Source organism: Lampetra fluviatilis, chromosome 50, assembly GCF_964198595.1.
Source record: "Lampetra fluviatilis chromosome 50, kcLamFluv1.1, whole genome shotgun sequence".
NCBI classification, from domain to species: Eukaryota; Metazoa; Chordata; class Hyperoartia; order Petromyzontiformes; family Petromyzontidae; genus Lampetra; species Lampetra fluviatilis.
Window position 1 is genome coordinate 7,146,631 of NC_136324.1, and position 25,707 is coordinate 7,172,337.

Below are 25,707 nucleotides of genomic sequence, written 5' to 3' on the forward strand. Positions count from 1 at the left end.
CGTGTGGTCCCATAGACTTACATTCAAAGATGTTTTTTTTCGAACGGCGGGCGCTGCAATGCATTCTCTATGGCTTCCGGGAGGGCTCGCACTAACGTGCTTACGTCATCATACGTAAGCACGTTGCATCCAACAATATTATTTGTCGCCACCTAGTGGAATCTTTAATAAAATAAACTTGAGTGGATTGTATTAATAGTGAGTATAGAAACAAACAAGATGTATTGTAAGAGTCACTTTATTTTGCATTAATATTAAAGAAGTGAAGTTGCCTTTACATGCTTAAGCTATTAATTTATCCTTGCATGGGTGGACCTTATCCTTATAAATCAACCAGACAGTTGCCCCCCCTGAGAGATTTTGCAGGAGCCGCCACTGCAACCCATCACGGTTTACCCCGTATTCTCGTACAGGGAAATTGAGTTTTCAGGTCCATACGGCGTATATCCGTTTAAATACGGGCAAAAAAACATGTTTTTGTCTATTTGTTTGTGTTTCTCCCTTGTGATGGGACTTTGTCGGATGAACGTTGAGATGTATAAGGGGCACGGGGTGACCAATGATGTCTGAATTGGTCTGTAATAAGGCAGGCACTGATTAGGGGTGGGCAGGTGTGCTAAAGGTCAAACAGTTGAGCACATTATTTTAATTCGGCAAATCTGGGCTGTGGCATCGGATGTGGCAGCACAGGCAATCCCAACCGTGCCTCTTGATGCCCTTCGGCTTATGTTGGCCTATCACTATCCTAGTCCGCCGGTGTTGTATTTAAGAACTTTTAGTCATCTAATACATGTCTATGGCAGCCAGCCAGCAAAACTTAAAAAAAATCGCATGATGTGAAGAGAGGTAGACACACAGACAAGCACAATGCATGACACCCTAATTCTGAGTTTTACAAAAGCAATTAGGTAGATTTATTTAATTAAGAATTTATCAACAAATGACAAAGTCCTGACATCACAATTGGCCCACGATGACAAGGCCACGAGTTTAAATCCCAGACAGGGTCGTCTCAGCTCATCATCTTCCTGGGTGGATAAAATAGGCTTGTAATGAGCCTCACTCTCTTTTAAGCCACCAGTAGTTGTTGCATTAACAGAATATGGTCCCTGCCACTGCCACATGGAATTTCCACCACTCCCTCAAGACCACTTGCGGAGATGAGCATTTGCCCAATGCTTAAACGAGCATGGGAACATATGATAGGATGCATCGAGGAGACATCCAACACTCGGGCAATGAGGATAACAGAAGAATAAGATTTGTTGCGATCTCGAAACGAACTGCAAAGCTGTTGTACTGCCTTCTGGTCATCCTCAGCAATTAGTGATTTCGAGTTCAATATTAAGGTTAACTATTAACAATACATATATATTTTTAATGGCACCCAAACAAACTAATAATACACCTTACCATGGCTTGAACCAAATCAACGAAACTTGTCTGAAAACCCTGGCTATGCCATCGAGTTAACATTTGCATGACGTTTGATGTAATCATTCGGCAGTCTATTCTCTCTGTAATCAGAGATGCACGGGGGGGGCGGGGGGGGGCAACAGGACAAACAAAAGCGAAGGTTGCCCTCCACCACAGCAAAAAAAAAATGTTGTATGGCCATTAAACATCAGACCATTGTGAGATTGTTCATCAATGTATCGTCGTGAATAAACCAACAATTATTGATTTACATACATAGATATCAGAGTATACGATGCATATCGACTTTATAGGCTAATCAACTTTAGATTTGAAGCTTTCGTGACTGCAAGGATTCATATTCTTAGGTTTTTTCGGTAAAGTCACGTATGTAAAAATTTTAAATTAATAAAAGTAAAATATCAATTTTTATTTTTTACCTACGTGACTTCACCGAAATAACCTAAGAATACTAATCAACTTTGTTTCGCAAAATGTCCATTCTCCCTTTTGAGACGTTCATACTTGGGTGTTGTCGCGGTGTGTCACCATGGAGCACCCCAGTGCCTATGGCTAGCATCCATCCCAGCCAGAGAGCATCCACATCTCTCGCGTGCCAGCAAATAAAACAGAAACAAATCACTGGGTTTCTAATTAGAATAACCCTACTTACATTATTTTATTTAACAAAAAAAAAACCCCCAATAGCTCCATCATTTCCTGCACCTAAACCCGCGTAATCGAAAAAATATTACCATGTACGCAATTTGTCCGTTTCTTGGGTGGAGTAAATATATATATTTTATCAGGTAGTTTTCTATACCGTCTTATCAATATGCAAAAAAATAAATGGTGCTTTTTTTAGCAAATAAGCCACATGGAAACCCACTGACGAACATGCAATAGAAGGGTTAATGTGATATACGTTTTAAAAGCCACAAAGCATCAAGGGAAGACCACATCACTCTGCGAACAGATTCGTGAAACATATTATGCACAATACTGTTTTAGGGAATTTACAGGGCTAAAAAAAACAATGATTTTAACGTACTGTCGATTTCCATTTGAGAGTCTAACTAGTGGAGTAACGGTCATAAAGTACCACTGGGGTTAATATTCAGCACAGCTGCCCCACCATTACAAGGCACCTTCTCATGACAAGGACTTTATATAACCGGGGAAGGCTCACAGATTCGGATATACTGTAATCCGAGTCAGGGGTCATTGTTTTCATTGGAGGTTCCTAGCCTATCATAGCAATTCCACATTCCTCTGACGGGCACCAGTCGCTCCAAAAGGATAACCATACCTCGAACTCCCACAAAGTGGTACTCGTTTATTGATGCTGTAAAAATGATGGGAACCCGTCACCCCGTCCCCCAACCATGATAGCAACGCGCATCCAACCAAATCAGTCGAATTCTCTCACCCAGGGCTCGGCAACCTGCATCACCTGAGCCGCATGCGGCTCTTTGGCTCCCCCCTCCCTTGCGGGCAGCAGCCGATTTTCTAAAGAAGAAAAATCCTCATAGATCTTAAACGTAATTTGACGCTAAAATAATAATAATCAATTGAATCAATATGACGGGGAATGGGTCACTATGGAATGTCTTGGTGACAACAATGTACCGTTAAACTGGTATTGTTAAAGAATAACTAGGGGGGGGGGGCTAAATAGACGCAGTTTATTCCATTATTTAGTGTTTGCGTGTGCGTACAAGTAGCTCCGCGTGTGATGCGGCTCTCCAATTATTTTGGTCAACGAAAAAAAACTCCTGCTCTAGCCACACATTTGACCGTGTTGCTGTACTGCTTTGGGATTTACCGCATTCTCCCGAATTCGTAAAACGCTCTGGGAAACGATGCACCCCAAACTTGTGCGATAATTTTTTGTTAATGTAAAAGTGCCTTTTATAATCTGGATACAGTAAATTGCCATGCAGAGCCGTCTCCCAGATTAGGATGACGATTGCGCGGATTTACAATTAAAAGGGTGGAAATGTCTTCTGGAAGAGGATTCCGTACGATCGGTGGGGGTAGTGTTATCTGCACTCTGGCAGGTCGTGTTACAATGGAGAACCGCCTTCTGGATGATCCTGAACAACTGGTTTAATGCACGTCTCCCAGAAGACACGGGTATTCACGTACAGTATCATAAACATTCGGCTTAGTTTACTCGGGAAAGTCACACCGAGTCTCAAGATAGTTTTCAAGAGGGCCCTGGGTTGACGATTGCCGTTTCACAATCCAGCATCTTCTCAAATCTGGGGCATTTGGACCGTGATGCTGACACACGATGGCATAACGTCTTGTAATGCAAAGGTGAGTCTTGTAATTCGGTGACTAAGTCGATGCAAACACACCACGCTTCGTTTCGGAGGCTTTTTTTCACAGATGTGCACGCCATGCCCTCTGGTGGACCGCGAGATGTCTTGCAGATCACTGTAATGTGAAGTCGTGCCATAACGACGACACAACCTCGACATGAATGCATGGCATCAGCACGGCGCTTTAAGCTTTTTGTAACGTCTCGTCTGTACTGAAATTTGGATCGGTTTACGTTGCTGTATTTTTTTCTCGTTTTGTAATATCTCGCTGTCTCTCCAATACCGTGCCCTATATCCCTGTGCCGTGCTGGTCCATGCATGAACGTTACACATTAGCCAACAATCGTCATGTCATCATAATGGCAGATGAACGAGGCTGCATAATGACGGAACAGAAGCCAAAAAAGCCAAAAAAAGCCACATCTGAGAGGATGACCACCGTGGACGCATTCCCGTTGATGATGACAAAGAATCGACAAGAATCAATTTTGGGGGCAAAGCAATTTTAAACCGCGTGTATCGTTTGGACAAAGAATCGATTTTCATCAGTGGATTGTTCTGGCTCTTAATATTTAGCACGATCGCAGAATTGGTTGATAAATTGCGTTAGAAGTTTCAAGAACCTTACGACCTCAATCTTACCCGTTTTTATTTCATTAGTCTGGCTACAAGTGCTGCCTTGTTTTTTGTTTTAAATGATAATTCACGGCAGGTCGCTCCCACACTGAGACTCGTAAACCTAACGCGTAGGTTTTTGCGGCCGCTATTGCGATTCAGAATTGTTTATTGGGTTTTAAAGCAAGTAAAAGGTGCCTCTAAACATTCGGGCAGTTCACCAGCATTGATTCAAGCAATCCTGACTGCTGACAAGGGACACTGAATGTTGAAACCTTGTATTGAATCAATGCTGCTGAAATGACGGCCTCCCATGTCATTTGGACTGATGATTTGTAATACTTTAATTTTTTTGTGTGGAAAGACAGATATGTGAAGGTGACATTGCCTGCTTTTCCATTTTGTCACTCAACTTTGATCAGATGATTCATTACATAGCCTAACCCAATATAGTATGAATCGGTGAGACTCGTGTTTTTTGACATCGCAGTAACAGGCACTGTTACTTACATCTGTCATCAATCACTGCTCCACATCCGCCCACACCACCGCCAACAATTAACTGCTGGACACCATTGACCCCACGGCTGCAATAGTAACATTGGTCGACGGAACGCGCCTGCAACCCACCGAGGTCCATCGCAGAGATAGACGTCTGTCTACAGAGTAAGAGGTTGCACTTATACAAGTGGCCTTTGGGCGCGCTCCCGCACGACTGCGACCCAAATACTGTGCGTTCAAGCGCGCATTGGTCAAGAGCTGCCAGTACAGCGTCACTGTACCGGTCGCGTGTGCCAAGCAAAACGAACGGAGCCTCGGGCGTGATCTCCGTTTGGCGCGTTCACGCCAAGTCGAAGCACATCGCTCGATTCTCGAATCCCACAAGCAACCATCGCAATAGCTCAGCGCCACCTCCCCCAGGCAACAGCAGGGGGAGTGCGCGCTCCCCCAAGAATTGTTTTCCATGGCTATCACACCGGCAGTCATCCCACGGAGATGCCGAATTGAGTGCAAACACCCAACATGTCAGTTGAGAGTCATTGAATCCCATATGCATCAGAAGCCGATTTAATTGCGAACGGCTGGCTCCCGGATTAGAAATCAGTATCCCCGCGTCACTGGACCAATGCCGACGTTCGGGACGCCCTCCGAGGCACCCGGCAGCAATGTTCAGATCCCACCGATCTCAACCATTAGGTCGTCTTCAGAGGTACACGTTCAACACGTTCTGCCGCTGGTGTCCGTCAAAAAACCATTCCGACAAATTAAAACGGTGGCAGATTCCATTCTGCGCCGATGTAACCAAGACCTGTTCTTTGGTTAACGTAATAAAAATAATAATTACCCGTCGCATATGCGGGCATACGCAATTGTGCGGTGCATTAGGCCAGACGCAAGCAGAACTGGAAAAAAAAAATCACCCAAGAAAAGCTGCCAGTGGTCAACCGAACTTGGATGGCATGGCCTGCTCGAGGAAGTTTCAGCCTTGCAAAAGCAGCATTGCCATACCATTGCCTTGTCACGCTCGGGAGTTTGTGTTGAAATGTACACTGGCGGTGTTAATCTTGGCACCTTGCCACAAGTGCACACTGGGATGCTGTGCTCGGCATATTTGATAAAGTGTCAAGTCTCCAAGTGCTGCAAGTTACTCTTCTACCATATTTTGCATTTTTCTGACCATCATTGGCTTTAATCATATTGGACCTATTCTAATATTGGCATAAGTTGCAATCGTAAATATGATGAATCTAAACAGGCTCTCGCATACTTAGAACACGGATTACATTTCAATGTTTTCGTACGACCGTGTTAGTACCATCACACCAATCAAAGGCAATTTGAAACTTAAATTTGACTAAAACAATTTGGCTTTGCATTGGGCTAAAACAAACGGTGACAACAAATTTTTTGGAATCATTTCAAAATCTCAATTAGGTAACGTGTTAACAATCGACCCGTGTTCGTGCATTCGAACAGGGCTCACGTACAAATCATCTCGCACGGTGCGTGGCGGCATTCAGGTTTAGTCATTACGAACGCCCCATCGGCAAAGACGTGTGCCGTTGAACGCATCCCATCGGCGCGGGCGGCGCGCGTGCCGCGGTCCGTCCGCTCAGCGGCTAGAGCCGGCCGTGTGCGTGAAACGGGGATCCAACTTGAGGTCAAAGTCCTTGAAGTCCCGCGAGGCCTGGGTCCCTAATGCGTCCAGAGCCTTCCGGTTCATCAGCGCGAATCTGCGGTGACATCATCGATCATCATGATCATCATCATAACCAATCAATCACCGCACCATGGTTGGCTACGTACGGCGTGAAAGAAGTTCAACGTACATACATACATTAACAACCATCGTGTAGTTGTGGTGCAAGACAGACGGTGATGCACAGCGTTGAAGATTGTCCGTGACACAAGCTAAGGGCGACGCTGCGTTCTGACTTGTATGTATGACGAACTTCTTTCTCACCGTACAGAGCCAACCGTGGCTAATCGGAGGTGCGGGGGGAGGCATAACAAACTAAACACAAAAAGCAGTTCTAAAGAAATGAGCTTTCAATCTATATTTAAAAGTACATAGCTCCCAGTGGCATCCTAATGTTGGAAAGAAGAGCGTTCCAGACGGCTGCAAAAGTGCATCTGAAAGCGTGAAATGCAGTGACTGCCTTGGCGCAAATGCTAAATAAATATAATCAACAATCATAAACATCATCATTATTATCATCTTTGTCATCGTTTATAATCAGCTTTAATTATCATTCATCATGGTCATCATTATCATCACCAATTATCATTCACCATCATCAAACATCAATCATCATTGTCCACACTGTCATCAATGTACATGTCCAGCAGCATTCTCAATCCAGTGCTGGCCTTCCCACGCTGTGCGTGTGCGAGTTTTTTTCTTCGACTATATTTAAACGCGCTGGGATAGTGTGCTCGCCACGTGGGTTAGCGGCCTGCTTGAGACATGAACCTCAGGTGGATCTCGTTCCAGGTTGCCCAAAAGTCACACCCCCACACCCTGCCACACGAAAGCGACTCGTCGAAGAAATCAAGCGTGTTTAAGCCCTCGTTTCCTAAGTGCCGTGGGTTTTCAGTGTTGTGCAGTTTAGTTGGACTGCGGAGATATTGAAGAACTTTGCCATTACTCTTCACGCAAGGCTCGATACAATAACCACTGAACTATTGACGGACACTTTTACAAACAGCGTCTCGTTAAACGTTTTGATATTCTCCAGATTATGTATGTGTGGGTGATCAGACGTGGGGAGCGGTAGTGTAGCGCTTTAAGTGCCGCGCTACGAACCCGGCGACCCGAGTTTAATTCCCGCTCACGGCCAACACCAGTGACGATTATCTGAATCGGTTCTGGGCCTCCCCCTAGGTCGACTCAGCCGTAAAAGATGATTTACATTTATTTGTAAGGCGCCTTCCACGAATGCCTCAAGGCATCTCAAGCCTCAAATGAGTACCTAATGCGTTGTTTAAAAATCGCCACAAAGACGGCTGGGTGTGGTCCTGGTTACTCAACCCCTCGTGTGCCGTGCCGGCCTTCATAGGTGCTCGCTAACAACACTTGCCTCAACAGTCTGTTCAAGGCTATAAGAGGGATCGTCGTCTTTGACCAGACCTGTATACATTCATCGACACCGCGCACAGGTTTCGGAGGCATCTTATAACCCAGTGATTACGACAGTTAAACAGGGAACAAAAGCAACGCGAAAGGGGAGGGGAGACACGAACGACGGCCGATTGGGCCGAGCTTTACAAATCCGAGCTTCGTCTGCGAAATCGTTCACAGGTCACGACGGCAGGGCGCGACGGTCGACTCGTTTGTCCTGCAGTGCCGAGAACGCCACGCGGTGGCTCATTACTTCAGAGCCGAGGGTTCGCGTGGGGGAATCCGCAGAAAGGAGTCGCAGCGGGCGGCGCGACACGGCATGCTTAGTGCATCGCTCCGATTGACACGCGTGCCGACGTGACGGCCTGGGACAGCAAAGTGGAAAACGCTTTTGCCGTGAACCCCCCCCCCCCACCCCCACCACCACCACTGCAGGGCAGCCACATGGAAGAGTTTGGTGGGTGGACACGTTCTGAGATGATGATATTTATCAGAGAATCGCACTTATTGCGTTACTTTTCCCATTGGCTTTTCCGACCGTGAGAATTTGTTATCACACGGGGATGGTGTGGTCGCTACGAGTGGACCGAGTGGCTGCTTGAGTTGACGAGCCGGGCGGTGGTGGCTATGATGTGGCTATGATGTGGCTATGATGTGGCTATGATGTGGCTATGATGTGGCTATGATGTGGCTATGATGTGGCTATGATGTGGCTATGATGTGGCTATGATGTGGCTATGATGTGGCCCGTAATCCAGAACTCTGGAGGTGAGGGTTGGTGATCGGCACAAATGTTGTCATGCTCCCTTCCCGTGGGCGTTGACGTATCATACCATGGCTTGCCAGAAGGCAGTGCAGAAAACATGTGGACTATCCGTTCCGTCTGTATGGGATAGAGTGTTTCCGCCTTGCGTGCGTGGATTTTCTCCGGGTGCCCTGGATTCTTCACACATGTAATCACTCATTAATTTGCTGATAACACCTTGATAGGGAACCATGAAGCTTGGGCAATTGTTGGCGCTGGCTCATTGCGTGGCTGCCTTCCCCGCTTGTCTGTGGTTCCTCCTCGCGCCTCTGAGCCGTTCTCTCTCTACGAGAGTGAGCGAACACTGAGCAGCACATTACAAGTTGAAATTATCTATGAAAAGGGAAATTTGTGAATATGTGTGTCTGTTCAAAATGTTTAGTGTACTTCCCGACATGCAACAAACTTGAAATTTGCCATGTGGGTACTTTCCAGACTGTGCACTATGCAAAAATTATAAAAATAAACTTTTGTATTTTTTTTGTAGGGGGAGGGGGGCGCAATTATGCATATATTTAGCAGGGCAAGTGAGCTGTGATGTCACATCTGTCATGTGACCCGTGTGCAGAACAGTCGTTTACTGACGTACGCACCCTGAAAGTTGTGTGTGTCTGCAGCAAGCGCGTGTATGTGTACCTATGGACGCGCGTGCGTGTGTGTGTGGGGGGAGTGGTAGTGTAGTGAATCCAAGTCCCGGGCGAAGTCGGGTAGTACAGCTAGTTATGAATAAGAGAATGCCTAAATGAAATCCACAGACTAAGGATTGAATAACGTTCCACAGATCATCATCGACTCCACTAACAATCCACCTAACATAAAAAAAATGGTAAATTAACACGGTTGCTATGTAGTGAGCAGCAGAGGGCAGTGTAGCAATTAATCCATTGTTGTACTGTACTTCAATGCTCTCACGTCTATGCTCCTATCGTTCGCCATCCCACGCTGAACCAGTGCGGTGGGTGAGGTGTGGTCAACTAGTCCCCACAATCCGCATGGCACGGGGAGGCCTTCATCCAGCAGTGGATTAACAAAATCAGCTGGACGCGTGTACATGTGTAAGTGTACCCACACACGCACTCCCATATGCCTGTTAAAACACCCCCACCCCGCCCAACCCCCAATAAAGTCCAGGCTGCATGGAATGACGAGACGACTACAGCAGCTGTGGTTGTAATGGAATACTTCACAATGCACTGAGCCCCCCTGGATTCACTGGAGGCTTGTTGCAAACATATGGACAAGTTGACTGAGTGAGCATACATACGTTACAATGTTCATACATACCGCGCAGGTGATTTGGAAAAAAATTATATAATAACGTAGGGAAGCTGCCACCTTCGCTAGACATGAAATCCAGACGTCGGCGGTTCAATTCGATCTCCCGGCGTGGCAGTTAAAACAATGGGGCAAGTTTTCATTAAACTCCCTCCGCCTCTGTCCACCCACAGCAGTATAAATGCGTACAGCAGAGTTAAGTCGATCGGCAATGTCACGCACGGTGGGGGTAGCGTGTGGGTACTCCCATCCCTTCCGAGGCGCTACTGGCCAGCGTGGAAGAGTAGGCCAAAACCTCTTCGAGGGGCTCTCTGGAACACCCAACGCGGAGATGACGCGTTGAAGTCAGCGAGTGTGCAGGTTGTCAGGCGGATCATTAAATCGCAGAATTGTGAGTGATGGTGACTGCTTTGGGAGGGGCCTTCATCTAGCAGCGGATTGAGACCTTGGTTGATGATGATCAGGCTTATTCGAATACCACAGAAAAGTCTAACGTGGTCCTGTCCTGAATGGAGTTCTTTGCGGATGAAAGACAGCACCTTACAGGTTTTCAGTTTCCACTGTGTTGAAGCGGGCGAATGCATTTGCCAACGATGGGCTCCCCCCCTAGGCCCACAGGTAAACCCTTGGGAGGGTTTAATATTTGGTGTGGTTCATTGAATTCACGTAAAGTTACGTAGAAGGGAAATAATAAAATAATAAAAATAAAACATAATTAAATACAATTCTCACGACGTTTTGGCCACAACGCAAGCAGCTGTCCTCAGGTGAAGAACAGGGCTGTCGGAAATATAGTGTCTGAAACACTGTCTCTCTGACAGACCTGTTCTTCACCTGAGGACGGCTGCTTGCGTTGTGGCCGAAACGTCGTGAGAATTGTATTTGATTATGTTTTATTTTTATTATTTTCCTTCTACGTGACTTTACCGAAAGAACCAAGAAGATGAATCCCTGCAGTCACGAAAGCTTTAAATCGAAAAATTTAATTCACGTATTCCAGGCAATGGAGAGCGCAGGGTGCCCTAGACTACCCGGACCCATGCAAGAAGCACATGCGGGCCCCCATCCAACGACGCCCCGAACAAAAATTGAGCAGAAATTGGCATTGAATTCCGCGGCGGATTTGTCACGGAAATATTTTAACCTGTCAAGCACGTCAACATGTGAGCAGCTGGATCGCACTCCCCATGACAAATGCTGAAGATCGTAAAATCTGGAGAGCGTGTGTTTTGGCCACCAACCGTCAGCTATGAGGATGAAACGTGACAAAAAGGTTGACATCAAACCGGGTGCCTAATACGACCGCACAGGTTTTTGCGGTTACGCTTTAAAGTTCTCTGATGCGTTTATATGCTCTCGTTTTGTATCGTACAGCTATAGTGTGCCTGATGATTGTAAAACAGCCTATGGGCAATCCTTGAAAACGAGGCGGGGTGGAAAACAATCAAGATGACTGTAAAGCAATATCCAGTCGCAAAAAAAATCTAAACTAACTTGCATCTTATAGTAGTAGGTTTTTACCCTTTAAACTGGTACAAAACTGACACCTTTATACAAGGCATCATGTTTGCAATAACCACAACACAAGTAGTCAAAATGCAAACAAAAAGAAACAACTCTGATGATGATAATGATATGCACTGTCCTTGAAGTTGATTGGTCCACACCCGAGACAGCTTTCTTTAGAGCCTAGTCTCTATTGGTGTTGGACCAGATGATAAAGGTGTCAGTTTTGTACCAGTTTAAAGGGTAAAAACTTACTACTATATTTTGCCACTGGTAAAGGAGGTCTCATAGTGTAAATAACTTGCGTCTTGTTCAGAAGCAGGATTCTTCCTCAGCACGAAAGCCATCGGGACTCAAAACCCAGGCCACAGTATCATCACATCACCCACGACGACAGTTTGTAATAGTGATTTTAAGCTTTTGTGACTGCAGGAATCCATACTCTTTGGTTCTTTCGGTAAAGTCACGTAGGTAGAAAATAAAAGAAATCACGACGTTTTGGGTGCAGCACAAGCATCCGTCATCACCCGATGACTTTATGACTTTACCGAAAGAACCAAAAAGTATAGTTTGTAATAGCTACAGCTTTTTTTTTAAAATGAGAAGAAAATATGTCTCGGCTGCCTCGACCCACCGTAAGCGTTTGACACGACAGATCATCTTTTGCTCGTCTCAAGATTTTAAGACTGCACCCCGTCAAGTGAAAAGGTCACCGGCTGGTTTTCAAGTTAACTCGAGGGAAAGCGATGAAAATATGGCAGCAACGTATCAAATGTCTCCCGCGATCTACAGGGGAATTCCTTGCGGTGCAGTGCTCGGTGTGTTCCTGGCTAACCATTGACTGTATTAGTTCGGAGTTGACCCACTTCACACTTCGTTGTTATTCTGAAGAATGTTATTTGACAAGCGTCATCGGGAAGCTCACCGAGATCCGGAGGAACGCTGCAGAGTGGAACAATGTGGATGTCCAAAATAAACGCCTCATCGTTCCTCAGTGCAGAGCACTGTATTGGATCTCATCCCGACTTCCTGGAGTTTCCCGATGATGCTTGATGCAGTTTCAAGCGAAACATCGCGTATCTGATTGCTGCCGAGTTTGTTGTCCCTTCTCCTGCACCTCCAATAAGTACGGTTGTCTATGTACGGTACGAAAGAAGTTCATCATACAGTAAAACCTTGGATTGCGAGTAACTTGGTCTGCGAGTGTTTTGCAACACAAGCAATTTTTTTAAATAAATATTAATTTGATAAACAAGCGAGGTCTTGCAATACGATTAGTACGTATGGCTCTCATGATATTGTCTTTTCCGAGACCAAGGTGCTCTGCAAACCTTCTGGCCACCACCAAAGGTTTGTGCATGAAGCCATCCAGATATACAAACATAGACATAACTTCAACCGTGATGATGGGTACAAATTGAGAAATCATTGGAAATGTGTTATTAACCATGTAAAAAAGATTTCATTATGCATATTTGTACCATCTTATTTGACAGGTACTAGTCTATTTTACCGAGTTGTTGACATCCCCAGCGTTTAACAGCGCTGCTACTTTTTTGGTTTTGGAAGCCAACACCGACCCTAATTCTTGCGGAGGTGCTGAACAGCTGTACCTTCCCTTCTAGCCCCACCCACATTCCCCCTTCTAGCCCCGCCCACCTTCTCCTTCTAGCCCCGCCCACCTCCCCCCCCCACCCTCCCAGTCCCTGACTGCCACATTTAGATAAGCTCCTCCCCCCTCCCCTTAACCAGTATATAGAATCTTGTCTCTTGGATTTCCCTTCACTTGATACAGTAAATTTGGCTGTGACGGTCCCACCTGAAGACGGACACTTGTGTTGCCTCCGAAACGTCGTGATTTAATTGAGTTATTTTCATTTATTAGTATTTTATTTTATTATTATTATTTTTGACCTACATGACTTTACCAAAAAAACCTAAGAGTATAGTACGTATACGCTTTGTCTGCCGAGCGTCACGTGATCACAACTGATATATACGAGTGCTTTGGATTACAAACACGTTTCCGGAACGAATTATGCTCGCAATCCAAGGTTTTACTGTAACATACATTTGGTTGTGATAACTTTTCTTCAACTCATTGGTGAGTAGTGAATTTAAATAACTGATGCTCTAATACGTGTGTAGGTGTGACAAATTAATTTGTTTGGCTCTTTCAGATGGTGTAGGGTTCTTACAGAAATTTGTCCACATGTATTATGAACAATTATGATGATCTTGACTTAAAGCTTTCGTGACTGCAGGAATTCATACTCTTTGGGTCTTTCGGTAAAGTCACGTTATTAATATTATATTATTATGATATTTTGCTGATCATAAGTCCGTGACAGACATGATCGTCGTCAATTTGCCATTGCGATTGATGTACAATCTGTGGTATATTAAGCTGTCGAAACTGCACGAGTGGTACGAGCGTAGTTTGCATAGAAATTGCTCGTTACAAACATATTTACATTGAGCGTGAGAACGAATTTCGATCGCTGAATGGATAAGCTGATGCTTCCCAACATTTTCACCGGGGGCAGACGAATTCACCCGTTGTTTTCTCTCCTTCTCGACGGCTTCTCGCTCACGACGTACCTTCCCTTGGTGAGACGCAGCAGAAACCTCCAGTAGGACGGCCTCAGGTTGTGCACCTCCATGACGGCCTTCAAAAAACCCACACAGAGAGAGCGAGAGACAACAACGAATGGCCCATGCGCCTGCGTCGTGGCAAGCGCTCCCACCGGGCACCTACAGAGCCCAGAGTCGTGTCACGTCCTGATGTGGTTGAGATGTGTAAGTAGGTATGTTGAGATGTGTAAGTAGGTACTTTGGTCACTTTGGTCTCCTTGGGCGCCGTGGTGGCGGGATGTTAACTCCATCGCATGTTTAACACGTAGGCTTTCGCGACCAATATCATCCATAATACAGGTTTCTTGGATTAGATCGCGTTGGCATGGAATGCAGGAGGACTCTTCTTGGTTCTTTCGGTAAAGTCACGTAGAAGGGAAATAATAAAATAAGAAGAACAGGTCTGTCGAGAAGACAGAGACTGAATTTCAGAAGACAGAGTCTGAATTTTAGACTCTGTCTTCTCGACAGACCTGTTCTTCACCTGAGGACGGCTGCTTGCGTTGTGTCCGAAACGTCGTGAGAATTATTTTATTATGTTTTATTTTTATTATTTTATTATTTCCATTCTACGTGACTTTACCGAAAGAACCAAGAAGATGAATCCCTGCCGTCACGAAAGCTTTAAATCGAAATTTAATGCAGGAGGACCTTGGTTCGATCCAGACCCTGACGACACCTGTATATTTGGGGTTTGCATGTTTTCCCCGTGGTCTCGCAGATATTTCTCCAGGTCCTCTGGTTTTTCCCTCTACATTTAGAATCAACATCACACGTTTAGAGTATCTGTCTGCTGTAAAATTTCCACATGATGATAAGCCACTTCGTTGAGATATCAGTTGTGGCCAGGTCGCTTCTGAAAAATAGTTCAGTGGACCTTACCTGGATAAATAAAGATAGTTTATGTAATTTTTGTTAGTTTTTTTGCTGACCCGGTCACGTAAATACATGTCCAGCATTTTTATCAACCCACTGCTGGATGAGGGACTCCCCCGTGCCATGTGCGTCGCAATGGGTAATAATTCAGCCTGGCCACACCGATGACCGCACACACACAAAATACCACCACAATAAATTTGGTTTCGAGACTTAATTTGGCTACATTCCTTCGCTTGAACGAAAATATCTGTTTGACTGCCACACGAAAAACATTCCTATCACACGGGAGGGCAAGCGGGAATGTGCTGCCCATCTGTTGTGTGGATTAGGTCACTTTTATTTTGGTATTTTTCATTTATTTTTCTCTGATGTGTTATGTCTGTCACGGAAAGGGTGTGTTTTTTTTCTTGATGAAACCAGACTTAAGAGCTTATTTGCTCACGAGATACTTCAAAATAAACTTAACTCAACTTGAAGGGACCCCAGAGGTAGCTCTGTAATATCCGCTTCTGTGGGCCTTTCTCAAACGTGCAGGGTTTGCGCTGCTCCGTGACAAATCAGAATCGATACCTGACACCGATAGCGCAATCGGAATACAATTTCAGGGGGGGGGAGGGTAGGGAGGTAATTGACTTGTTGTGTAAATTACCGCTTGGAAACAGATGGCGGTGGAGATGGCGTAGATGATGGTGTCAGCGTGCGGGAAGTACGGGAAGCTGCCCGCCTCGATCCCCTTGAAGTACAGCGTCTAGACGGTAGGCGCAGGTGACGTTATGTGAGAAATTACTCATTGTGTCAATAAACTCTAAAGTGCCCCGTAGTTTTTTTTTTACGTGGATCGCTCTTGCAACGGTGGCTAGCAATATGATTTAACAGGGCTGATGAGACCCACAAGGTAGAAGCCGGCTCAGAGTTTGCTTGTTTAAAAAAGAAAACGCTGCTGGAAAACATTTTTCCCAAAGGCCAAAAGGCCGATGGACTGAAAAAAAAACCCCAGACATTTTCTGTCTTTTTAAATCCTTTATATTAAGTTCACTTGCTTGCTTGCGCGCTTACGACCGTGCAAATCTTTCGGTCGTTTTTTAACCCACTTCCCGTGATACAATCGAGCTGACATTCTGCACACAGACTCGTTGTGCGTGACAATTTATTTTCGTGAAAAATTTTTTCCAAAATTTTACACTTTTTAGGAAAAAATTAATTATATTTAATTACCAATTGCTTAATGGTGGCAGGCAATCATCTGACCCATAGGTGGCAGCCATCTCAAGCCAGAGGACGAGAGGACTCTAGCCGCCACGCATATAAAGGATTTATAGTGAAAAACTTTGTTTTTACGAGTTAATTTTTTCATTGTTATATTTGGGGAAAGGCCTGCATTAACATGTGGAGCAAGTCAACATGAGGACAAAGTGAATATGTTCACGCGGCTGAGAAATCGGGGGAAAGCATCAGAATACATCGCAAGCACGATGTGCTTGCCTTCACAGAATTCTGGTAAAGCCCACCACCATGAAATAAAAGAGGCAACAAGAATTAGTCAAATGAACTCCCAATTTGCCCCCTTTGCTCAATCAAGCAACGTCGTGGTGCTCATCTCCACTGGATGGCTCCGAGCCTGAACGTTCCCATGATGGGGCCAGTTTATCCGCACAATTTATTTCCCACGGCACCACGAGATGCTTAGACATTTCGCATGGTGAAACGGCCCCGTGTTCTACTTGATCTATTGCCCGCGTGAGGGATGCTAGGCTAGAAGCATTTCATCAACAAAGCGTTGTTTTCGTGCCTGAGCTGAGCAGCCTACCTCCACAAGTTTGGAGGACAGGTACATGGAGATGGAGGTGCTCTTGTAGAACATCATCGACAGGCCGGCAACAAAGCCTACACAACAGAACAAGGGTATCCTTCATTGATGACGTGAAACACATGGGATACGGAACCGTGCTCTCACACTGGCCCACTGCCTTGTCTGTGAGGCTTACATGTGTAGAGAAGTTCCTGACGTACGTACTCGTAGACGGAGGTAAGTTAAGGGCTTCCGCCAGGGTTAATTAAAGCTATCAATATTACACAGCAGGGTACACAACTCCCAGGGGCTAGGGGTCCTACTCTGAGTCCGGGTCCCTGCCGGCTAGCTCCGGTCTCTCTCTCTCGTGTCGGATCGTGGACTCTGCCGACTCCACCGACCGGAGAGAGAAGCACCTCTACGGCTACCACCGGCTTCTCCCCAGACTCCCTATTCGATCCCTCTCTCTACCCCTGGTTCCCTCTTCACCCTGTTTACTTTACCTGTTCCCACAGTGACCCCGCTTACGTCACTGGGTATCCCTTAAATAACCTAGGAGACGTGACGTCATCGCACTGAACGGCACACCTGACGTGGCCTGGTGTAAGGATTGCAGCGATGAGGACAGGCAGGGTCAAGTGGGGTAACTGGGTGAGGAGTCAAGGCAGGGAGGGGGGGGTATGGAAGAACCCGCGAGGTGCTAGCGAGGCGAGGAAAAAACTCCGACAGAAGAGGGTTCTGGAAAAGGGGCGTGGCCCAGCCGAAGTGAGATATAAGGGAGCGCGTAGCGGGGCTCGGGGCTGCCGTGGGGATTCGGGGTCCGGGCCGTCGTCGCACTCATCGCTGTGGATCGCCCTCATCGTCTTGGAAGGCTGGTGAAGGGAGTTATACATCTTTGCCGTGGCTACCACATCGACGGCTTCTATATAGTCAGTCAGCTGTATAGCGAGCATCGTGTAGCAGCTACATGGAGTGACCCAGTTGTATATAGTCAACCTGCGTCCACCTGATAATATGTCAAGTCGGGTGGACTATTTATATAATAAATATATATATATAACTTCAGCAAGACTGCGTCTCTGAGTGCTACATTACACGTTGTCAAAAGTCAATGTGCGCCTGTACTCAAACGCACACTGGGTGGTGCTCATCTTCAGAGGTTATCTCGTGTCAGCGATGGAAATTCCACATTACTATGGTAGGGCCTATACTCCCCTTTACAAAACCACCTCCCACTGATGACATTCTATGAAATGGTGACGTCCCACTAGGTGGTAGGTAATTTTATATACCCTGGAGGGATGATGGCATGAGTTGATACCGGCAAAACATTTGAGCCCATCATTTCATTACAGAGAGTTCTGCTGGCCTAAGCAATAGTTTATGATCATATCGATTCAACTTTTATGTTTGTTATTTCTTCTCTGAACTAGCCGATATGAAAAATATAATGTAAATAATACTTTAAATAATGTATTTACACGATGGTAATCAAGATATTTGTACACTTGGTTACATGATGATGATTCACGATGCATCGTGCCTGGGCCATTTGCAAACCCGGGTCAGTGATTCTATTGGCTTTAACCCAAAATTACAGCAACTTCCTTCTGCCCACGAGATCTTATCTTATTATATATATTCATATAGAGCAACTTTGATGAAAACGATGAACATACTTAAACAAACCGGTATAAACAAATAAGTTACAGTTAGTCCCCGACTTACGATGGAGATGGGTTACGACGACCCCATCGTAAATCGAAAATATCGTAAGTCGAAAATGACCTAGCCTACCCAGGAGTCTTAAAGAATGGTGATAATTTAGCAAAACAGAGCAATTTACAGTACCGTACTGTATAAACTATATGCGTAGAGTACATCCCGGCAGCGTCCTAACGTACGGTATCGTACCTCGTACGCTGCTGCGTTTACCTGCCGCGCGAAATGTAAAATATTTTACAATTTTGTCATATCGCTATCGCCATCGTAAGATCGAAATATCGTAAGTCGGACCATCGTAAGTCGGGGACTACCTGTATTTAGATGGCAGGGGCGTGCAAAGGATGAGGAATGGGTGACCACAATAGTGGGTGAGCAGGGGTAAGGAAAGCGTAGGGAAGAAAATAAATTGAGGTGGTGGGATGTCAACTACCTCGCCTGGCATACAGGAATTAGTGGGTTCGATCCCAACCCTGGTACCTGTATATTTGGAGTTTGCATGTTCTCCCCGTGGTCATGTGGATTTTTCTCCGGGTCCTCCGCTTTTTCCCTCCACATTCCGAATGAACATGCGCTTAAGACTATTTGGCTGCTCCTAGAAATTCCCGTACCATAAGTCACTTGATTGAGCTGTCATTTGTGATGGCCAGGTCACTTCTGAAACAGAGCTACGTAGCTCAGTGGGGCCTTACCTGGTAAAATAAAAAATATAGTTACGTTTAGTTAGTTCAAGAGAAGAGGTGAGATTTAAATGAAGGATGGAAGGAGGTAAGGAGGGAGCTGTTTATGAGGTTTCCCTTGCCTTGTTTGACCCACAGAGACCAGAAAAAGGTGAACACACTCTTCATTAACAATGGCCTACGAACTTTTGTTTTATAATTCTTAATCAACATTTAGCTCTACAGGTCGCCAAACTACATTTTATATACTTTGTACGTATGTATGTAGAACTTCTGTCGCACCTTACGTAGCCAACCGTGGTAATCGGAGTTGCGAATTTTACGGCAGAGTTACTGAGGAATGTTTAGAGGTTTTTTTTTTGCGTTCGGCGCGTTACGATGAGGAAGACGCCCATGATGGGCGGTGTCAGCCGAGCGTGGGAACAAATACGAACCGAACTGAATCGCGACGCAGGTAACGTAACCGACGGCCATTCACAACAAACTGCTTCCTGACCCGCCCCGACTGGACATCTGTGAAAAAGAGCTTCATAGCTCATCGGATTTCTCGAGGATAAATACAAATTCCGATTCTAAATAAAGTGACACACGCGGGCGCCTCTCACCGGCGAGAAGTGCGTGCAGCTCGTCGTCCAAATTCCTCATCCATCTCAGGAGGCAGCTGGTCCCCTGCATTACAAAAAACAAGCACACGGGCACACACCGCCACACACCGGCAAGCTCTCAGTCGCTGGCGCCACGGTGCGCGCGTTGCGTGCCGTGCTAGAGGCCCGTCGAGGCCACCTGCGGTGGTCGTACTTCACCCGCTGGAGGTCACGGTACACGCCGCATCTGATGCACTGCAGAGGACTGCAGCGCATTGCAGCGGTGTGGGTGCTGCAAGCATGTGCTGTATCACTGTGCATCGCATCTCTTCTATCTATATATAATTCACGAGTTCAAACATAACCACAACTTCTTGGTTCTTTCGGTAAAGTCACGTAGAAGGGAAGTAATAAAATAATAAAAATATTTTTATTATTTTATTACTTCCCTTCTACGTGACTTTACCGAAAGAACCAAGAAGATGAATCCCTGCAGTCACGAAAGCTTTAAATCGAAATATAACCACAACTCTTTGAAGCTCTTAGTAGTTGGACCTCCCTTACAATAATTTCTCCAAGTAAAATCCAGTACGCTTTCATTTCAGCACTGTTGCAGACGCCATTCCGAGTGAGAGGGTAAACTTCACTTAATTTATATCCTGTGCACATATGTGGGCAGTGCTTGTCTCTCACATCATTTCCCATTGCATCTATTCTCCATTTCTTATATCGTTATTCTGAAAATAGCACCGTCTTCTTATGTATCTTCAACTTGTTTCACACCGCACGTAGCCAACCGTGCTTATTGGAGTTGCGGGAGGCACGGTCCTCTGAATACACATCCTGTCCCTTGTATGTCCCTCTTCTGAATACATCTTCCATCTTTCTCATTATTTATCCGATAAAAGTCTGCGGCCTGTGGCTCTTGGAGCACCAGTCAATTTGGCCCCAACAAACCCAAAGAGTTTGGACGCTCCCCAGTGGTCGCGTGAATTGTATTCTCCGGCTCCTCTGGTTTCTCCCTCTACATTCAGGAACATGCGTCATTTAGATTATTTTGCTGCTGTGGATTTCCAGATGATGAGCCACGTCGTTGAGCTATCATTTGTGGCAAGGTTACGTCTGAAAAAGATGCTAATGGCTCAGTGGGCCTTACCTCTTAAGATAAAAACTAGTTTAGTTTTATTCGTAGAATTTTTTCAGCGATTTGTTTACATTGCCTATAATTTCCACTCCTATCGTGTGTTTGTATTATTTGTTGATGTAACGTTCTGACCCGACCCCTGACTGGACAGCTGTGAACAAGATCTTCATAGCTCATCGGATTCCACCAGTATCAATATTCTGATTGTGATTCTATTTAAAGCGGTGACGTCACTGCATCGCCACGTGCACAGTTGTCAGGGTCGCAGGGCCGCACTCGGGCCTGCGTGGAGCACCTTGTAGAGGCTGACAAAGGACCCGAGGAAGGCCCCGAGGCGGAGGTTTTCACGGTGCACGAGCGTGGGGAGGACGCGCGAGGGCCGTGTGAACAGGTGGCGAATGGCGGCCGGCACGCGCAGGCAGCACTGGATCAAGTAGCCGACGCTGAACATCCGCACGAACGCCTGACGCGTACACCAACGGTGAAATCACACACACGCACACAATCACACACACGAGCAGCGCAATCACATAAAACGCAGCACCATCACTCTCACCTACACAAAACCAGCAGAATCCTACTTGCACGAATAGCACAATCACACACACGGACAGCTCAATCGCACAAACGCAGAGTGCATAGTAGGTAGGCCTGCATGAATGTCTCAATTCGGTGCAGGTTGCTCCGGTAAAAAGAGGTCCACGTTTTTCTAGCGTGGAGCAGAGAGGTCAATGACCGTGGCCGAGAATACAGGTGTGGGTGGATGCTGTCCCAGGGTCACGTCGGGTAACGCAAGAGATTATATATGTGCCTGACAGAATAGCCTCGACCATCAAAGGATCCAGAGCTCACCTTGAAGCTGTAATAGATGCAGTTTTCATTGTGATGCTTGCAGCATCGGTGCCTTGGGCCACTCTTGACGCTGCACGCAGTTGGCCGGAAACAACGACAAAAGACATTTATCACTGTTGGGGCCTCGCTTATTTCACTATAAGAGAGACTTGCTTATTATTCACACAAGCTTGGGAGGAAATGCAAGTTTTGCCCTTGAGTGTTATTTACGGACAGCAAGTTACGGACATACGTATGTTTGTTGAACGTTTTTCGTACCATACGTAGCCAACCGTGCTGATCGGAGGTGCAGGACAACCGAGAAGTTAAGACGCGTTTGTCGAAAGTGGCCGAAAGTGAGACACACGGGTGGTGGGGTACGGCGGTGGGTGTGAGGATATCGCAGAAGCGGTGACGAGTGAGGAAGTGGTGAGGATGGCAGCACTGTCACCAGGAGCGGAGCGGAGAGAGTAAAGGGGATGACTGCGTGTGAGCGGGGAGTGGGAAGTGAGCGAGAAGGATGCGGTGACTGTGGTGAGTGGGCAGCGTGCAGTAAATGCGCAAGTTTAATCATGCAGTTTTCTCAGAATAGTGTCGCTAACATCATCACTGCTCTCGACTCTGTCGCTTCACTCATCGTGGCCTGCAGCAGTAGGGAAATAATTGACATCCGTCTTTGGATGCTTTGCTTGTTGCAGCTGTAAAAAACACGTTCCTTCGGAGTGGGCAGGTAGGAACTTGGTTGGACAGCGCATTCGTGCACGACAGACAAATATGCCTGACAGACAGACAAATAATCCCTGGTGGGCAGTATGGAACCTGTTGTTCCTACCTGTAAAAGGTCCCCTGATTGGACGGATCAGGTCACAAGGGTGGTCGTTGTTGTGGCAACAACAACAAATTGAAAATCAACATGGTGGAAATGTTTTCACGTTTGAAGCAATTGACGTGTTCAATTATGAGAATCCATATTACACACTCTCCCCTTTGCTATTTCCGATATACTTTCTGATTTAATATTATTTTGCTTCTGAGTTCCTCCTAGGTAACACTTTCCCACTATGGCTGAGAGTGTGTATGCATTACCTCTGTCCATAATGGAATGGACACTATAACGCTAGTATCAATGATCCAATATAGACAATGCTTTGGTATAAACGTGCGTCGCTACTGGGGACTTGGCGTACTGAAGACCATCACAATTTACAAGCTTTGCCGAAACTTTAGAGACATAAAACCAGAGACAAGAAAAAAGACAACATGAATACGCGCAAGCGCGTTTTATCCTGACAGCTACCCGCCGGCTTCGCTGGTGCCAACACTTCCAGGATCAAATCCACGTTGCAACTGTCAGAGAGAATCCTTGCGCATGGTATGGTTTGTCTTAACACGTCTTGGTTGCAGTACAGGTCGAGGAGTGGGACTTTTCCTTGCTTAGGGTCCCCCTTGCCCGGTTCAGGTGAGCTCCTTGGCCTGGGGCTGTCCAGGCCAATGGGAGGAGAGTCTTGGGAGGTCTGACCTTAGGCCTCCTTGAGACTTTATTAACATTTAGAGAAATTGGGCTGTTCACATTTGTGGACGGCAAAGAGAGAGTTGCACGGTTTTAACTACGGGGAGGCTACGAGGAAGGGCCATCGTCACAATGCCTGCTCATAAACATTTCTTCTTTTTTTAGGACACCTTAATTCAAAATCAGAATATTTATTCATGCTGGAGGAATCCGATGAGCTATAAAGCATTTTTTAATCACAGATGACCAGTAGGAGCACTGGGGTCAGACCGTTGCATTGACGAACTTATTTGTAGCTTTTCGCTCAAAGTTTTTCACCTGAACCACGGCAGGCCTCTAGGTCTGAGCGAGCAGGACGGTGTCCCCGGTCACCACGGCAACGTTTATCACGTGGCGTAAGCCCCCACCCCCCCACCACCGGCGCGCACATCATTCACAGACGGACCGCGCGCTCATTACAGGAGGCGGACGAGGTAGCGGATGAGTGCCAGGCGGGATGGCCTGTCGCCAGGAATCGCCGCTGCCGCTGCCGCCACCGCCGCCGGTCGCTCCGAGTCGTCGGCACGTGCCGCGGCCGCCCGGTCCCCTGTCAACGCCTCGGGGGCGTGGTCCAGCCGCTCCTCCTTGCCCACCAGGAACCTGCGGTGCGCGGAAGCGCAAGCGACGACGCGACATCAAGTTCAATTATTTATTTTATTAGGTATAGCCCTGTGAGCCATTCGGCTCTTGAATCGGGTGCAACCGCAACAAACAGAAAACAAAAACATGAACAAGAAAACATCTTAAAGTGACTATGTGCAAACAAAAAATCCAAGAAAAGACAGCAAAATATTGCAGAAAAAGCACCGTACACCAACACTGTGTGCAAAAATCCCAGTGGGATGCAAGTCAAACAACAACAACCACAAGACAACTTAGATTAAGGCCATCAATCTAACTCTGTACTACAACGAACAAACACGGCCAAACCAAAAAACATGACGTGAGGCAACCGTTGTCGCACACCGCTTAACGCCGGCAACGCATTTGATTCGACTGATGAGAGGGCGGTATGATTCAGGATTTTGCGGATTATTTAAAATCTGATGTTTTATTTGAATTCAATATACACTTGAAAACACCCACATACAAACTTTGGAAGCTGTTATAGGTTGCGGGAAGCAGAGGGCATTGCAGAGAAAACCATTGTCGGACTGTGGTTCTATGCTCCCGTGGTCCTACGCTCCCCGCCTTCACCAACCTGCACTGACCAGCGTGGTGAAGTACGGTCAAATAACCCCGCAACCAGCACAGCGTGCGGAGGTCCTCATCCAGCAGTGGATTGCAATTACGCATCACGGGAGAGGCAGACAAAAACACGCTCGCGGGCATTGAATCTCGGCGGGAACTTGTTGATTCAAAGCGAGGGACCTGCAAGACGCCTGGGGTACCGTGTTGGTCAGCGTGGGGAGGTTTTATTTGCGTTCGCAAACGTAAGGTGCGCAGAGGAATAACTCGAATTCGGAAAGAATTTGGCCATGGGAAATTAACAAAAAAATCAAACGCACGGGAACACTGCAGGTGGTGACCAAACGGCAATGCCAGGAAGAGAATTCTTTAAAGAAACATATTTGTGGTATTTAAGTGGAGAAAAAAGTTTACATTGGCCATTTTGGCTCTGCTGTTTCCATAACAAGCAATGGCATTGTTTCCGAAGTTATATTTAATCATTAAATATGTCTAATCTCCATGTCTGTCCAGCAACAGCAGCCGTCATTTACCATGAAGTGGCAGTGGTGTCATCACAGCCAACTCCTGTGCGAAGCTAGGTGTTGCCTTCCATGCGGTGGCAATGGACAGGGTGATCCATTTATAGATGCCCTACTGATTTTTTGTGTGACCCTATGGTAATTGAATATTGTGAAAGTTATGGGCCCCAATATCTCACAGAGGAGAGTGTCGATAGATGGTTTGCTGTACGCGTGGAGGATATGCTACAAAATATTTTCTTCTCCGTTTCCATATTTATGCTGGGCGGTGGTTTTTGTATTGTTGTAACTTTCTGATCTGCCCCTACTCTGGACAGTCTCAATAAAGATTCTGATTCTGGGAGGCAGCAGCGAGGTTCGGTGGATCACCGCACGCACGGGGCCGGATTAAGGCACGGGGGGGAGGGCTTTAGGGGCTGCAGCCCAGGGGCCTCTGCCAGCTGAAGTAAGTTAATTAATTTGTGAATGCTGAATTTTATTTGTTGTTACCTTTGTAAAAATACATTTTATTTTTTCTTTCACTTTGTTTTCCTTATTCTTGGTTTTTTCGGTAAAGTCACGTAGAAGGAGAACAATAAAATTTGTAATTATTTTATTATTTACCTTCTACGTGAGTTTAC

General features: G+C 46.1%; 1 protein-coding gene across 1 annotated transcript in view; it reads right to left on the minus strand.

The window, feature by feature from the left end:
- Nucleotides 1–224: 224 nt before the first annotated feature.
- Nucleotides 225–25,707, minus strand: part of TMEM135 (transmembrane protein 135) — a 63,954-nt gene continuing 38,471 nt past the window's right edge. Inside the window, exons 8-15 of the mRNA XM_078878319.1 lie at nt 23,799–23,978; nt 21,851–21,920; nt 21,294–21,461; nt 19,876–19,939; nt 16,887–16,963; nt 15,729–15,827; nt 14,168–14,235; nt 225–6,592 (exon numbers count right to left, since the gene is read on the minus strand). Of these exons, the coding sequence (XP_078734445.1) occupies nt 6,472–6,592; nt 14,168–14,235; nt 15,729–15,827; nt 16,887–16,963; nt 19,876–19,939; nt 21,294–21,461; nt 21,851–21,920; nt 23,799–23,978 (847 nt within the window). The 3' untranslated portion in view covers nt 225–6,471. The remainder of the gene's footprint in view (nt 6,593–14,167; nt 14,236–15,728; nt 15,828–16,886; nt 16,964–19,875; nt 19,940–21,293; nt 21,462–21,850; nt 21,921–23,798; nt 23,979–25,707) is intronic.